At 55.2% G+C, this 16,788-nt stretch overlaps 2 protein-coding genes across 5 annotated transcripts in view; both read left to right on the forward strand.

Annotated features, from left to right (window-relative positions):
• The window catches only part of RAB11FIP5 (RAB11 family interacting protein 5), a 32,319-nt gene extending 28,070 nt beyond the window's left edge, over positions 1-4,249 (forward strand). The window contains 1 exon segment of the mRNA XM_080592085.1: positions 484-4,249. Coding sequence (XP_080448211.1) covers positions 484-693 — 210 coding nt within the window. The 3' untranslated portion in view covers positions 694-4,249.
• A 4,426-nt stretch (positions 4,250-8,675) lies between these two features.
• The window catches only part of SFXN5 (sideroflexin 5), a 95,777-nt gene continuing 87,664 nt past the window's right edge, over positions 8,676-16,788 (forward strand). Inside the window, exon 1 of one of the 4 annotated variants that reach the window (XM_080592105.1) lies at positions 8,676-9,004. In XM_080592105.1, coding sequence (XP_080448231.1) covers positions 8,948-9,004 — 57 coding nt within the window. In that variant the 5' untranslated portion in view covers positions 8,676-8,947. Of the gene's footprint in view, positions 9,005-12,706; positions 14,757-16,788 lie in introns of those variants that run through there. The other 3 variants (XM_080592104.1, XM_080592107.1, XM_080592106.1) reach the window with 3 other exon arrangements.

A 16,788-nucleotide genomic window follows, 5' to 3' on the forward strand; every position in this document is an offset into this window, starting at 1 on the left:
CGCCCGAGGGCTTTCATCCCATGGGAGCTCCTGAGGGCACTTTCAGCCCTTAATTCTCTTCTTGGGCCATTGCCCAGGCCTGCTGCTGGGGGACTGGGGAAGGAGGAGGAAGCCCCAGAGCAGCTAATGCCAGGTCTCATTTTGCCGGGCTGATGGGCTCCGTTGCGCCCATGCCTTTTAGCTTTTAGCTGTTTGGGAGGTGCATCCAGGCTGTACGGGCCTGGATGCCCAGGCGGTCGTTCCACCTCCTGTGTTTTTTTTTTTTTTGCACAACCGATGGGATGTGAGCGAGCCGCTCTGTGAAGGTGAGACGTGGTCGCTGCAGGACGTCCCACGCTCATCAGGTCGGATTTGGAAACGAGAGAGACGCAGGAAAAACAGTCGCAGGAAAAACTAACTGCTTTGGGTGCTGCTAGACCTTGCAAACGCTACAGGGGGTGGTGGTTTTGACTCGCTGAATGTCCCTCTTGGTTTCTGCCGCAGGATCCCGCCGTGCTGGACCAGTCCGCCAAGTATTACCACCTGACCCACGACGAACTCATCCAGCTCCTGCTGCAGAGGGAGAAGGAGCTGAGCAAGAAGGAGGAGCACATCCAGGAACTGGAGAATTACATTGACCAGCTGCTGGTGCGCATCATGGAGCAGTCCCCCACGCTCCTCCAGATCCCGCTGGGGGAAGCCAAGACCAAGTAACCTCCTCGCGGAGCCCGGCAGCACTTGCCTAGGGCACTTCTCCAATAACCGCGCTGCAAACACCCCTGCACTCCCCCCCCCCCTCCTCTTGCAAGAGGGCTCCAGTGGCTTCTGTTCGCAGAGTTTAGCAGGAAAGGTGGTCTGCTCCTCCCCAGCCCCAGCTTCACCCAGCTCCTGGGAACTATAGGGTGGGAGGCTGTCCTCCGCCCTGTGGGGAGGAGCAGAGCCCTCCGCGGGAGGCAGATGCCTCCTGAGGTTCCCGTCCAAGTGGCACCTTCTCAGGCACTCATCCTGCCGACGCTTTAAGTGGTCCACGGACATCCTGAGCGCTGGAAACCGGCCACCTCGCCCTCGTCTTCGTCGTGCTGCTGCTGCTCTCCTCCCTGCAGTCTTCCGCGGTCTCTTCTCTGAACTGGCGTGCTCTGGCCGATGGGCAGTGTTAAACTGGTTGGCGAAATTGGGGGATGCTTAAACTGGGTGAGGGTCTACCAGCATGTCACTGTCCTCTGAGCGTGCTCAGCAGGGCAGCTAGGGCAAGGGGCCGCTGTCGGATGCTGTTGTGCACCGTCGGTGCTGGGGGAGAGCTCCTCGCACACCGCCCGGCCCTCCGCCCGTGCGTACAAACCACAGGCGAAATTTTGGATCAGTATTAACCCCCCCCTCCCCGGTCCTGTGTCTGCAGGAATTGCTTTCCACCGGCTGCCCCCCGCCGTCGACTTCACGTTGTCGTTCGCAACGCAACAGGAAAATGCCATGGGGACCGAAGCCAGCGTGCAAAGGCTGCCTGGCTGCCCTGCCACCTCTATGCATGACATCCCCGCGGGTCAGGCAGCCGCCCGCCACACGCGAGCACATGCTGTGACAGCCAGCGACCCGCTAACCAGCGCAGATCACCTTCGAGCCAGTATTAGTCCCAAAGCAGCTAGAGTTATATCCCATCTACGCGCCCGTGTCAGGTCTCGGGCGGCTTGGGCCCACCCTTAGACGTCCTAGGCCAGCTCTCTCGGGAGCTGAATGCTTCTTGCTAACTTGGAGTGACCGTGTAAAGGCTCCCCGAACGCTCGGTGTAGTAGCTGTAGGTGGTGAGAGTCTGAGGCTGGTGAGCAACGCTCCTGGCCGCCCTGGAGTACGGCGCAGCTTTCGGTTTGGAGATGCTGGGGAAGGGCACGGAAAAGGTGTCGCTCCCTCTCTTCTCGTGCCGGTGTTTTGGCTACGAGGTGCCCGTGCAGGCGGAGGATCAGCGCGTGTGGGACTTGAGCTGTCTCAACGTGCAGGGCATCTTTTCTGTAGATCTTAAAAAGTTCCTGGATTTTTTTAAACTTCATACTCTTTTTTTTTTTTTCCCTTACTTGTTTCCATGTGTACCAGGACTGAAAAATTGTGCCTTTCGCAAAAGAACAATGGCAGTTTCCTACAAAAAAAAAAAAGGCTCTGAAATCCGATTTCCAGCTCAGTGTAACGTGGCTTGGCCAGCTTTTGCCTGCTAATTCGAACTAGGTGAGTTTATTTCTAAAAGCAATCAGCAGAGCCTTCCCGTCCCTGTGAGCTGTTTGCTTTGGTCTTTGGCAGGCAGGCTGCGTGGACAGCTCTGTGACAGGGGAGATGCAGATACTAAGGGATGATGCTGAGCGTAGGGCATGGCAGATATGACAAGACAAAATTCAGCTGCGTGAAGACAGGATTGGGTCGCGCTCGCAGCCTGAGGCTGTTAGAAGTAGGAGGTATCGACTTAAAAGGGGATTTGGCATTGCTGTTGGTGACGGTATTTGTCCATATCTAGCTTGCGCACCGCAGTAATAAAAGGATTTGTGAGCCTGGACCTGCCCTTGTCCCTAACAGGGAGGTAATCTGGGGTTTTGCACCTCTCTACCTGCATCTTTCTGTTCCTCCGTGTGTCTCAGATGCGGGGATTCGCATTTCTGGTGTAAGACGTGAGGGTCTGAGGGAAGATGTTTCACTCTTTATATAGAGAGAGATAAAAAAGAAACTTCTCTCTGCCTATATAATCAAAATCTCCCATGGCCTGGGAGCAGGGTTCCCTTTCTGGGTGCCCGTGTCCTGTAGGAAAGCCTTCCCTTTCACCTGGAACCGGGCAGGGAGTTGCGGACAGCTGGAACGGCGTCAGGAGAGCTGCGCAGCGAGGGGAGGAGGGCAGGGAGAAGGGGCAGGGATGCCAAGCAGTAAAAGCTCACGTCAAAGGGACATTATTAGGGGACAGAAAGTTACACAGGGCAGAAGTCCTGCAGCGTCGAAGTCCTGCAGCGTCCACGCTGGCTCTGCTGCTTCCTTGGACTTCTCCCCGCCGCAGGTGCTCCCCACACACAAGTGCCGATGTTTTTAAGGAGCTTGCCGCGCCTCCTCCCTGCCTCTCTCCTCCTCTTCACCGCGTCTGACCGCCTCCGTGCGCCCCTCTCTGCCTCGGTCAGCTCTGCCTTTTCTCCCGAAGCCCTGCTGTTTTGCACTTTAGATCTTCAAGCCGATCTCAGAGCTACGGGGCGCCGTCTCAGGTGCGCGGCCTCTGCAGCAACACGTGCTTCCTTCTGCCGCCCGCCCGCTGTGCGCCGCGTGCTTGTGTTTAGGAGGCATCTGGAAGGTGCTCGTCTTCTGTTTCTCCACCCCACCATCCCGAGAACGTTCCCTCCCCGCAGTTTTTCTTCTCTGCATAAGAGCAAGCAAGCTTGACAACGCCAGGGGCCGAAACTAAAGGCAGTCTGTGTAACTTTGTCGCTACAACCTCGAAGTAAAACCTCCAAGTCACCCGAGGGACTGGTTGTGGGGACCTCGATGTTTCCTCTTAGATGGGGGGGTGAGAGAAGTAACTGGCGGAGATGTTCTCAGGTTGCTCACGTCCCAGGTCCGTATTCAGGGGTTATCTGAAAACAGGGAGGCGAGCAGTGCTGCTCGGCGTGCAGGATGATGCCCGGGACTCTGTGGCTCTTTGCTGAAAGGAGCAGACAAAAGGATTTTAACGAAGTCGCCTGGGCCAGCCGCAGCGTTTCGCGGGTTCGGTTTCAACCACAGCCGTAGCAATAACTCCGTATTTTGCCTTTTGCATCCTAGTCCGTCCTTTTTTCCCCACATTCAAGCTGTTTCACAGGTTTTCCGCAGGGTTTGCTCTCATCCGCTCTGTTCTGTCGTCAGCCCACAGCTGGGCTTCTTGCTTTTAAAGAACTCTGGCCGAGTGATTAATTTTTGTGTTTGCTGCCCCTTCCGGCCCGGAGTTACGGGACGGAAGACCGGCCAAGGCATATCCTTAAACTGGAAGAAACCTGAAGGGACATGGGTACCGAAGTGTCACGTAAGACCCAGCCTTACGCCTTGTCTGTGAAGAAACAGCCGCGCGCGTTTTGTGTGGGGTGGAGAAACATCCCAGAAACGGGAGAGAGAAGTGTTGGGGTTCGGGGAGTTGTTGATTTCCCTGTACTTCGCGTACGTGGGAAGCGGGTTCTGTGTGTTTCATGTTTTAATAGTTGCAACTAATGTTTATAAAGAGCTTGTTATTTACGTTTTAAGCACTTTAAAAAAAAAAAAATAAAAGTTGTTCAAGCTGTTCCTAGATACTTCTGATTTATTGACAACAGCGTCTGTGCTGATAGCACTTGGACAGTGAGTGACATTTATCTGTTTATTTTCTGAAGGAGGAGGCTGGTGCCCAACTTCTCCGGCAGCTTTTCCACTCCGATGAGCATCATTAGCAGTCCCAAAGCACCCGCTGCCGCGCGTGGCTGGGAGGGGGTGTTGTTGCTGCAGGATTACCTTGAGTTCCTCTCCAAATATTGCCCCTGCGTGGCTTGATGGCTGCCCCCAGAGGGGTGTAAGCCCCCGTTACCTTTCTTCCCGTGTGCTTTGCTGCTGTGTCTTGTGCTGAGAGACCGCAGGAGCTCGGCTCGGGCAGCCACGCTGCCCTGGGGGCTCGGATCTGCGGCTCCCTCGCTGCTGACTTGGCCAAAATGCTGTGGGAGCGCAGAGGTGGTTGCTGCGTTCCTGAGGATTTGTGGCAAAACGGCAGCTGAGGAGGGGAGGGAGACCCTAACAGCACGGTGCTGGAGGGAGAGAGAGCTCAGAAAGAGCTCGTGTTGCAGCACAGACACCGGAGTTCAGCCTCGGGGCGCTTGGTGAGGACACCCGGCTCTGTTTGTGCCACTGCTCACGGGAGCACACGGTTTTTACCTGCTCCTCCTGGGCACGAAGTGCTTGTTTCTCCCCTCTGTGCAGCAGACATTGGCTCGGCAGAGGGCTGATCTGCAGCCCAGACCTTTGCCTTCAGCTTCTGCGCCCTAATCCCAGGCACCTGTTTTACCTCTCAGCTGTTTTCCTTCTCCAAGGCCTGCTTTTTTCCTTCATTCATGCCCTTTCCTTAAAAAAAAAAAAAAAGCCTCCATTAAGCTTCAGTAAATGACTTTGCTATAAGAGACAGAAGAGTTTCGTTAGCTCTAATCCCGGTTTGTTTTTCACCCAGCTGGACCGCGGGCCCAGCACCTGCCCCGGGGGGGATCATGTTAGCCCCGAGAGCCGGGATCGGCTGGGGGGAAATGTTCAGCACGCCACCGAGCGGGATCAGGGCGCTGACCCGTGACCCTCTGAAAGCCTATCCTAAATAAAGGCAGCCCGAAATGACGGGGCTGGTCGGGCTGTCCGCCGGTGGCGCACGGGGTGGAGCAGAGCGGCAGTAATTAGAAGGCAGGATCGTCGGGAGTCTGTCGAGGAAGAAGAAAAAGGATTTTGAGACCTTAGTCCTGCTAAAGCTGACAGCATTGCTCTGAATCGCTCTGGCGGCTTGGAAGCTTCCACACGCTGACTCGGGACTAAGGCAAACGGTTCCTGTCCCTGCAGGAAGAACTGGCGGCGTTTGTTGATCGAAGCCTGAGTTCTGCAGCCCGCCGCAAGTTTTCTTCAAAATCTGGCTTTACAGATGGAAGCCGACAAGAAATGTTCCTGCGACTTTCTCCCAGAGCCAGCAGGCAGCCCGGCTCTGCACCCAGCTGTCACGGGCGGGGTGGCTGTCTGAGCCCCCCAAATCTCTCTTTTTGCTTTCCAGACAAGTTTGCTCAGTAGCCGAGGGCTTTGTCGTGTGTGCGTGCCCCCCCCGCCAGAACGGGAAGCAATGTCAATGTTGACTTAACAGTCCCTGATCTAGGGAAGCAAATCCTCCCCCCCCCCTCCTTCCCCAAACCAGTGAAACGCGAGTTGTCAGTCTAAATGGATCTGGTTAGATTGATATCAGCCAAAGAATTGATATTCTTTCTGGTATTTAACCAAAAAAGTGATAGTCTTATGTCACTCCAAATGTGGTTTTAGATAAACAGATTCTCTCCCCTCTGTTGTTATAAAACATTTAGTGTGTCAACATTAGGGATTGTATCAATTATCTGGCTCTCGCCGCGATAGGAGGGAGGGGGATTTCCCTGGTATAGAGGCTGAGAGATTTGGGTTATAATCCATATTTATTGCGGAGCCCTAACGATTTTCCTGGGTTAACTTCTGTGAAATACAGAATAAAACCTTTAGAAAAAGAAGAGTTGTGTTATAAAATACCAGTCATAGCAACGGGATTTTTTTTTTCCCTTTTAAGACAGTGTTAGGGCTCCGAGCAGTGTTAGACCCCGCCTAGAAGAAAGCAAACCCTAATTACACACCATTCTTTGGGATTAAGACTGATACCGCATCACGAGGAGTGGGTAGGAAAGGCAGCAGGGTCCTGTGGGGTCAAAAATGAGGTTTAAGCCACGCAAAACCCTGTCCTGGTCGCACAGCTGGGCCAGCAGGCAGCGAGTGCTCGCTGCAGCGGGGTTTAATTAGAGGAAGCAAACCATTAACTCCGAGGACAAGGTACAAGGGCAGCACTGGGTACGCAGCAGTAAGCAGAATTTGTTGTGGGACCAGGTCTTTGCTCATCATCTGTCCATTCCTGGGGGTCACGTTTTTGTGCTTTCACACGGCTACGCAGAGAAAGGGCAAAAAGGGAGGCGCTGTGGGAGGCGGGCAGCCTGCAGCTGCATCAGGCTTGTCGTGGGGGCAGGCTGGTGCAGAGCAGGGTGCCCAAAGAGGTTGTGGGGTCTCCTTCCCTGGAGATATTCAAAAGCTACTTGGACACAGGCCTGGGTGCTGCTATAGGGGACCCTGCGTGAGCAACGGGTTGGACCCAATGACCTCCAGAGGCCCCTTCCAACCTCAGCCAGTCTGGGGTTGTGTGAAGGAATGGGTTGGGCAGTATCTCTAATGGAAAAGGAACAAGAAATGAGAAAATGCCCTTTCTCTGTTCCAGTCTGATCCTTTCTCGTGCCGGTACAAAGGGTAGGTGCACTTTGGCGTGCTGTTTTGGGCTGCGTATCCCAGTTTCTGCTCCCACTGTGGATTAAGGCCAGGTTCACCCCTTCCCTTGCCACGTAACCTGCGTGACACCACGGGACTCCCTCAAACAAACATGGCCAAGGGGCTGTGGGCACAAAGCGAGACCAGACAGAGTGGTGATGAGACAGCACAGGGCCTCAGGGCCGGCACGAGCTTCAGCAGAGCCTCTGACCCACCGCACGACCAGCTCTGATGGTTTATATGCTGTGGTAATGCCGTGAGGTATCGCCCTTGTGGCAGGCATGGTGCTGGGTCCCTTTTCTGCCCGGAGCTGCAAGAGAGATTTGAGATTCAGTGAAAGGGATCAGTGCCGAATTAGCCTAAAAAATGAAGAACGAAACTGGTTTTGCACGTGAAAAGAGAGCACCAAACGTCAGCAGCCACAACCACGAAGCAGAGCAGCAGCATCCCCAGAGCAAAATGTTCTGCTGTTTTTTTTCCCTGTACAGCAAATAAATAAATAAATAAAATCAGGTATATGGTTTAATTTCTCTTTAGCTGGAAATTCTGGTTCTGACCTGCTCTATAATCTGCTGCTGCACCAAGCCTTCCTCTTATACCCTGACCGCATTCCCCGCTTCATCTGCATCTTCAGGGTCGTCACCGGCTCTCTGCTCTTCCTCGGAGAATTGATTCTAATCCTCTAAACAATTTCAGCGGCATTTGAAGGGCCGGGCATTTCTTATTCCACTAATCTAGAGAAGAGGATTCCGGAGATTGCTTCATACGCACCCCTTCTGCTCCCAGCCCCACACGAACCTTGCCTTTATCTCCACAAATCATAATACTGATGAAGCCGATAAGTAAGCCTGCATCAAAGTAAACTTATTACTCCCAGGTTTCCCATTCTTTATTTTTAATCATATATTTTAGAGGTCAATAGCAATTGTTAGGCTCCCATCAAAGCAAGAATATTATTTTCACAAGGATATGATGAAACCTGAGGTGTTTTTTTTTTTCTTTTTCAGAGGCTTTTGAGCTTTCACCTTGCTATGTGCAATTATTTTCTCAATTTCGGAGTTAAGGCAGGTGTCTGCTATCCACGTCACGTTCCTGTGCATCCTCTATCATATTGTGCATATTGGGGCTGCCGTGTCCCTGGCATTTGAGCGTAAATAACACTTTGGAGTGTGTTCCTTCAGAACTGGGCTGAGATGTGCGCTGTGAGGCGTATGTGCTTTTGGGGAAGGAAGAACGTAATTCTGTCACCCGGGCGTGGTGCGTTGCCTCAGACTGGTTTCTGGTGGTTGCTAAATTCAACAGTTCTTCCTCGGAAATGAGAACAGGGAAGAAGATGGTGAGAAGTGGCAGCTGACGCAGGGGAAAGACTGAAATATCCTGTATGTGGCCCTTGTAGCACTGCTTCCCCTAACCAGTTCTGACTGGGCAGACTGGGACCCCTCCAGTGCGGAGGGTGCTCGGGCGGACATCTGAGGCGTTTGTGACACAGCTGCTCCACCAAACCCCCTCGGCTGCTCCCTCAGGACCCCTCGCTGCCCAAAACCCACAGCTTTAATGGCAGTTTGGGCAGGGGGAGCCCCAAGGCTGAGGTGAGGGCTCCGAGCGCCCCCCCCCCCCGCCGCCCTCCTCCCTCGCCCCTCAGGGCTCCCCTCAGCTTCCCGCCCAAACCCCGCTTCCCGCCGTGCCCCGCTGCGGACTCCATCTCCCATGCTGCCCCGCGCCGCCGCGCCCTCCCCATTGGCTGGCAGCAGCGGGCCACCGCGTCCCAGCGTCCCCTTCGCCCCGCCAGGAGCCGGCCCCGGGGGGGGGGAAGGACTACATTTCCCGTCGTGCCTCGCGGGGGCTGCGGTGGGCCGCGGCCAATCAGAGCGGCGACGCCGCAAGGGGCGGGCCCGGCGGCGGGGGAGGCTGTTTAAAGTGGCGCCCGCAGCGCGCGAAGGGAATGGCGGAGCCGGCGGACTATCCTCCCTTCCAGCTGGGGAAGCCCCGCTTCGAGCAGGTACCGTCACCGGGCGGCGGGAGAGGGGCGGGCACGGCGGCGGGAGCGGCCCCTCACGGCGCCCCCTCTCCCCCCCCCCGGGGGGCAGAGCCCCCTCCTCTCCCCCTTTCGCCTCAGGCTGCGCGCCGATTGGTCAGCGTCCCGCCTTCCATTGGCTGGCGCAGCTGTCACTCAGAGCCGCGGCGCCCCGCCCCGCGGCGGGCTGCAATTGGCGCGTCCCGCCGTGCCCCTGTGGCGCGGGGGGGTGGGCGCGCGGTCGGCGGCGCTGGGGTCGCGGGTTCGAGACCCGGCTGGGGATGCGGGGGGCAACCGGGGCGGGGGTCCCCTGGTGTCACCCCTTGGTGTCACTCGCCTGTCCCCGTGAGGGGTCGCAGCGTGGCCGCCTGTCCCCGGGTACGGTGCTGCGAGGCTGGGCCAGGCCCCGGCGGAGGTGGCTGAGAGCCCAAGGTTGTGTGGAGGTGAGGGGCGAGATGGTGCCTGAAACCCTGAGGGGTGGGCGCTGCCCCCCCCACCCCCCCCCCCCCCCGCCGGTGTGAGGCGGTCCTCAGTGAGGTGATTAGTCCGTTAAAATAAAAAACGTGAAGTGTGAGGGAAGCGTGGAGTTTTCGTTGTTTATTTATGGCTGCTTTCTGTGAGGAAAGGGGCTTCCATGAGGGGAGGTTGGGCCTGCGTGGGGCTTGGGGGGGGTCCTCGGGGAGCCGTGCCACCAGGATCCTGTGGAGCTTGGTGGTGTTTCGGCCACCCCAGAACCTGTGGGATAAAAGGCCTGAAACAGCCTGTGCCAGTAAATGTGGCGGAGGTGAGGAAAGCTGGTGCGGGTTTCAGGGCGGTTTGGCTCCCACACACCCCAAAGTTGCCGCTCCTGAGTTACCGTCAGTGCCCCTGCCGTGGTGCGGCTCACGCTTTGCTTCTGCGGAGCCGTATCAGGCTTCTGACGTGGCTCTCAAAGTCCACACAGCCCATTTCATGTGTTCCCGATTCCTCTCTGGAGCGGGGCGAGGCTGCCACGAAAAGCAAGGAGACCTTGCGGTTACTGAACCCAGGAGGAGCTGGAGCCTGCTCGCTAACGCGTCCTCCCCCCCCGGCTTTTGGGGAGATCTCCAAGGAGACTTTCTTCACAAAATCTGCAGAGGACCGCTCTTTGCCAACCATCTGACTCGCTAATTGCGGATCCCAGAGCTTGGCTTGACCGAAGCCGCCCGTTTGGGTGGTGAAGGAGAAGTCCGGTCGCTGTTTTCACGTGTGGGGCCAGCGCTCGGCGGGTCTGCGTGCCCGTCCCGGCCACCTTACCCCTGGGCTCCCCCTTGGGTGCAGGACAGGAGGTGGTGCAGGGACCTCCCTGGAGCCACAAATGCCCTGCGGCAAGCCAAGGGCTGGTTCTGCTCGGCTACACGAACCGAGGGATGCTCAGGCTGGGGAGACGGAGCTTTTTAATAAGGAGAGGAGGAGGAGGAGGAGGAGACACTACTCCCTTCTAGACACCACAGATGATTCGAGGCACACTTGGCAGCGCGTCAGGCACAGAGTCGGTGCATTCTGTTCATTAAGGAGCGACTGTCACTTGTAGCAACATTTAGAAAATGTTTCGAGGGGTATGGCAGGATGTTAATGATTGCGTTTGAGCAGAGCCGTCCTCTCTCCCCACCGCCACGCCGGGGAGGCGAGCTGGGTGCGTTTCCACCGGAGGGAACGTGTCCACAGCGCATCCAGGCAGCCCGATTTGGGGTCTGGCAGCTTTGTGGGGTCACGGAGCAAGAGAGAGAGGGCGCCTGGTTGGGTCCTGTGGTCAAATCTGCTCCCGTCGGGCTCCCTGACTTGCAGCGTCCCGACCCGTCCTCGTAGCGAGCTGGTATTTATTTCCCCACAGGGAACCTCAGTCTCCAGGGCTGCGGGATGGTGCTGGGGAAGAATGCCCCTGTGAGACGCAGGGGAGCTGTGTTAGGCAGCTTTGTCCTAAAAACAAACAAGGAAAAGTTGTGTGCTAGGAACAAAAGCCTCGGAGAGCAAACTCGGTGTTCTGGGGATGTGGTTCGGAGGAGAAGAGGCGATTTCCTTCCCTCTGGGATCCAGAGCCCTGGTTAAGGACTGGAGCAGCATTTAGGGCAGCTGATGGGAGGCACACATCCCCAGCGTCGCCCTGGCACTTGTTTCCCCTTCTCCCACCTCTTGCTTTGCAGCTCACTTGTTTTTCCTGCTCTTCAGGCAAGGCGCATCTGTCAAGTCACATTTTTGGTTCCTGTGCTGGGAGCAGCTTTTGCCTCCCAAGGGAAGCAGGTTATTTTTAGGTAAAAGAAGAAATAAGGACATTAGGCTTGGGAATGTGTGATAAGGGCTTAGTTTTCCGACAAGTCGTTTTAATTTGTTAATCGTACTCTTTTTTTCCATTTTTTATAAAAAAAAAAAAAAGGATTTGCTAAGTGCTCCCTCTCTTTGAGCCAAAACATCAAACGCAAGTTCCCAAAGCTCCGGGGTCTTTGCCTGCAGCCCAGGGCTCCTGCTTCTTCTCAGCAAGTTAAATGCATTCTCCAGCAGCAGAGCTGAGGAAACCTTTCCAGCAGAGCTCTACATAAGGTTTGGGCACAGCGGTTCGCCAAACAGCGGTGTTAACTGCTGCAGGCAGGTAGTGCAAGTTAAACTTTGGGGGTTTTTATTGGGGTCAGGCCCCTAAAAAGCGTCACGAGGCTGTCGTGGCTGGTGCGGGGAGGGCTGCGAACTGCGCAGAGGGAGCCGAGCAAGAGGTGAGCTGATTTCCTGGCTGAGGTGAGCATCCTCGACAAGTCAGACATGTGTCGTCCTCGTTGCAAAGCGTACCTGAGATCCTTTAGGGGAAGGAGAGGGAAATAAAGGGGAGCAAACCTAACCCAGAGCTGTAAGCATCCCTGGGCCCTCGTGCAGGCACCAATACCCGATGCACTTCGGATGTGTTTTGTTCTGTTGGCCAAAGATGTGACTCGCGGCACCGCGATGTCGGTGGCAGCACGCTGCTCTCAGAGCTTGACCTCGCAGGTATTTTACGTGTTGGGCCTCGCCACGCGCTCCTCTCGGAAGCATCTCGTGAGGGTGTCAGTGCTGAAAATCATGCTCTCCTACTCTCCGCGTACTTTGATCTGGGAAGTTTAAAGCACGTCCTTATTACTCTGAGTAGAGCCGTGTGCCTCCTGGGTCCGAGATAAGCCCTGCAATAACGTCCGGATAGAGGAGCTCTGATCAGATGCGCCTCTCGGGAGCCTGATGGCTTGCTGATTGCAGGCGGTAGTCGCTGGAAGCCCTGATGCAGGCAGCGCGAGGAGCCAGGGCTGCGTTATAAGGCCGTGAAGTTACACAGAAGTTCCTGCTCTTGCTTCCCAGTTTGAAGTTATTTTCCACTGAAGATGAATGAGACCACCGCGACAGAGAAGGGGTTTTCCTAAAAGGCTACAGAAGGACGTTTCGGGATGGCTTGCGGCCGCTGTAGAGAAGAGGAAGTGCAGACACCTTTGGGTTTGGTGTTTAGCTGCTGACCTTGTAGGATCTGCCAAAAAAGCCTTCCACTGGCTCTTCCACATCTCCGTCAGCCAGGACTGGGTTTTCAAGAGGGAGTTTGCTTGTCTGTGTCCTACGCTGCAGGGTGTAAATCCTGCCAGGCTCCCGGCACCCTGAATCCCCTTGTTGAGACCCCCTGTATGTGCGAGTGCTTGTGGGTTGGGTTGGGTTGGGTTGGGCGGCTGAAGGTAAAGGCTGGGAATCGTGTAGGGATAAAACAACCCAGGAGCAAGCTGCTGGCCACGAGACAAGTCCACGAGCTGCGGTGCCAGCTGTTAGAAGGTGAAAATGAAGATTTGTCTCTTCGCTTTGGGTCTGAGGACATCTAAACCCTTGCCTGTTGCTGCAGGTGAAGATGCAGGGACAGATTCTGGGCCCTTAAATACTCTGAAGTCAATGTCAGAGTGTTGGAAGGGTCCATAGCTGAAGCCTAAATCTGTAATTGGGGTGGATCGTAAACGTGCGTGCAGTTTCACAGCCGTACCTTGCTAGCGCGCAGCTGCTCGATGGCTTGTAGTTTATAACATATATTTTCTTTGCTTTAGCTTAAATCTCTTCCTAATTAATTTAAAGCTGACCTAAGCCTGATTTTTAGCTAGAAAAAAAAATAAGTCTGCGTGCCTTTTGCTCTGGCTTAATTAAATCCCTTTTACAATCACGCTGTAATTAAGCGAGTAAAGTTGAGCTCGTCTCCTCCTCTTCCAGCGCGTGGTTTTGAGGAATGCCCCCTTCATTAAAGGAAGGTGATTAAATGAGTGCTTCCTAGTGGTCACTTACCCTTCTCTCCAAATTTCTGGAGCCTGCAGGAAGTATTTTGCTTTTTCTAGCGTTTGTCCTGGAGTCAGCTGGATCCTGCGTGGCTGCAGCACGGCGACTTAATGGAGCCGGAGCTGTAACGCGCTGCTGTGCCGTGGCAGGGAATTAATATTCCCAGAACTTCATCTTGCGTGCAGGCTGGTGAGAAGCGGTACCAAAATAGCCCCGATTAATCACAGGAAATTTGTGTTATGCAGTTTTCCTCCAAATGACAGTTTACTCCAACAGATGTTACAGGAATAAAACGGCGACCGAGACGCTGGGTGTAGCTGGGAGCTGAAGGTCAAGCTTCTGCAAGCTCCGTCCCCGGAAATAATCCGGTTGGAAAGCAACCATCCCGAATTTTCGTTGAAATCTGGGGCTGGTTGCCTGACGTGTGAAGCGTGGAGAGAGGTGGAAATACCTTGCTGTCCCTCGTCGGATGATGGCAGGCACAGCGTGGGCACGGGGGGATGGAAAAAGGGTCGGGGTAGGGGAGAGGAAAAGAAGTGGTCCATGGACGAGTCAAAGCAAAAGCAGGGAATGACGCTGAGCGCTCTGGCGTGCAAATAAAGTCAAATTCCCTCATTTTAGACCTTGCAATAATTAATGAGCAAGTGTTTGCCAGAGCCTGGTACTGGGTCGTAGCTGCGGGGAGAAGGGCTGAGCTGTGGCTTGGCAGGAATAACAGGGTGCTCCCTCGTGAAGACCCACAGCAGATCCCCGAGCACGGGGATTTGCGATCTGCACCGAGGGCAGGGGTGTGCCACAGCAGCTGGGCTTCCCCTGCGCGTCCTGCTCCCCGGCTTGCAGCAGCAGCATTTTGCTGAGATCGTTCTGTTACGGACCAGAAAACCGGGCCTGCCTCCCGCATCCTAAAGCCCCTCAACGAACAGAGCTTAAAAAGCAAGCAGCCGTAGCCCAGGAAGGCAAGCGCTCGTTAGCAGCGGCAGAACTTCAAGCAGTCGCAGAAGAAAAGCGTAACGGCGAGGAACTGCGATCTTGTGCTTCTCCTGACATCGGGCTCTCGTTTTCCCAAGGCTGGGGCTTTCGGTGAGGCATCCCTGCTGCGGGAGCCCCAGGACGACGTGGCAGTGTCTGCTCTGAGCTAATTTTACACTAAATGTTGAATAGATTTAAAAAAAATATTAACTAGAAAGGAATAAGAAAAATGTCTCTGTGATAAATATTAACTAGAAAGGAATAAGAAAACTATCTCTGTGATAACGTTTGTGAATTTATTTGTTCCAAGTGTTTTAAATCAGCTTGTTTTCTTGGTAGGGGCTTCTCCTTTCTCTTAGCTGAGCCAGAAAGTCCTGTGAGGAACCTGAGCAGTCAGCGATGCTGATCTCTGAGACGAGCCCGGGGCTTTGGAGCGCAGCAAAGACCAGCAACGTGCAAAGGATGTGGCTGCTGTAGGAAAATCATCTGGGAGGTGATTGTATTTCAAGCTGAAGGAATTTTGTTGTGGTCTTATTGATTTCTCCTGGCTTTTATTCTCAATTAAACACGATGCTGCCATCGTGGGAAGTGCAGTGAGGGCAGGGAGCAAGCAGGCAGTGTAAAACGTCAGCGCGGCACTGGAAGCAAAGGTGCTCAGGGGTCTCTGGGTTGGGTGCTCGTAGCCCTACCATGAAAACCAATTCTTAGTTTCCGCTGGAACCAAGCTGTTCTTGAAGGCTTCTTGTCTGCGGTCAACCCGCAGGACAGTCCGTTGCGGTTTTGGCTCTTTATTTCCTACTCATCCTGCAGAAGCTCGGTACCTGCAGGAGAGGATTTCAGATTGGGACTGGAGAGCAAAATCCTCACCCGCTGCGAGCGGCAGCGCTGCGGTTAATTCCGGGAAGCATCTCGGGCTGTGTTTGGGGTGCAGCACTCGGATCTAATTTAACTTGCCTCTGAATTTCAGAACGGTTCGGGTTTTACGCACTTCCCAAGCGTGAGCTTTGGTTCCAGCTCACGCTGCCAGGCTGTGTTTGTGCTGGTTTTCATGATGCAAGGCACAGAGCAGCAAAGTGACCCCGAGGCGTCAGGTCTGGGACCTCCATCCGTCCCTCCCCGGTGCTGGCCTCACTGCGACGTGGCTGTTCCCTGTCCGAAGCTGAGCTTTTTTTTACATTTTTCCTCCCCAAATGAAGAGTTGTGATTGTGACAGAGCCCTCCTCGTGCGCGCATGTGAGGGGGAGAAGCAGAAAAGTGCTTTTTACACCAATTAAATTTTTTTTTTCTCCAGCCGGTTGATTAACAGAGCTGCTCTTTAAAATCTTGGCCCGGACGTGGGAGTAGCTGAGGTTTAATGCAGAATCGCCTCCTCTGAAGGAGCTTGGATGAGAGACAGCGGGGCGAGACATCCGTAAATGCCTCGCGCTGCGTGTGTTTGGGGGATGTGGAGCACCCAGACCCGGCGGGGACACCGCAGGGACCCCCCCCCCCCCCCAGCAGGGTGCCCAGCCCCACGTCCCGGCGGCTGCTGAAGCTCCCCCAGGAGGAGCCCCCCAAGCTCTGGGCAGCCTGTGCCAGGGCTCCAGCACCCGCTCGGCCCAGCAGTGCTGCCTGAGGGGCAGGGGGAGCCGCCGGGGCGTCCTCCCTGCTGCAGGGCTGCCGCTGGCCCTGCTGGTTGGGGTCGGGAGAAGGGGGCTGGGAGGGCTTGCCTTGAATTGCCGTGCTGGAGATTTAACCTCGGTGTGGAAAAAGCCCTTAGAAGTAAGGTTAGGTCGCGTCTGAATGCCAGAATTCCCTCTGTGCGAGATTTTTAAGAGTGGTTTTCAATTGCAAGCAGCTCGTGGATAGCAAGGAGGAGAAGCGAGCTCGCCGTGGGCTCTCTACAAACACACTTGCACAATTCAGGAGGAAAGTGGAGGCCACGGGTGATCAGTCGGGTCTTGTTGCCTGCCGTAGGGCGGGGAGGACGGGCTCCATCTCAGCGGGGCTCTTTTTGCATCCCTGGTGACCAGAGATGTTCCTGAGAGCTGGTTTCTGCCTTGTGCTCAGCCCAGGGAAAAAGCACCTCTGCCTTCCCACCGCCCCTTCTTCAAAGTAGCAGTGGCAGGAGGAGAATTTCTTCATTTTTCCACTGCTTTTAGAAGTGGGGGCGAAAGAAGCAAATGCTGAATAGCCCCGTTTGCCAGCAGGAAAGCAGCTGGTCCTGGGTTAGCTCGCACTGTGAGGAGCTTTGGGATACCTGAGGAAGGGCCACGGCGGCCAAAATCTCCCAGCAAGTCTGCAGCACGACACCCGCTGCTCGTCCGCGGTCACTTCTCGGGTCCCAGTCTGTTCTTTCAGAGGAAGAAGCCAGGAGGGTAACACAACTTTGCTTCCTGGAGAAGGACACACAGAGCCAACCAGGAACCCGCAGTGGGAAGGCGGGAGGAAAAAGTGTGCTTTTCTGGCTTCGTGGAGCTTGAAAGGTCTGCACGAAGAGGTCTTGGGCTTTTCTGCAGTCTGCGTGCTCAAAGACAGGACTGGTG

This window comes from Anser brachyrhynchus (genome assembly GCF_964034855.1).
Source record: "Anser brachyrhynchus genome assembly, chromosome: 4".
NCBI classification, from domain to species: Eukaryota; Metazoa; Chordata; class Aves; order Anseriformes; family Anatidae; genus Anser; species Anser brachyrhynchus.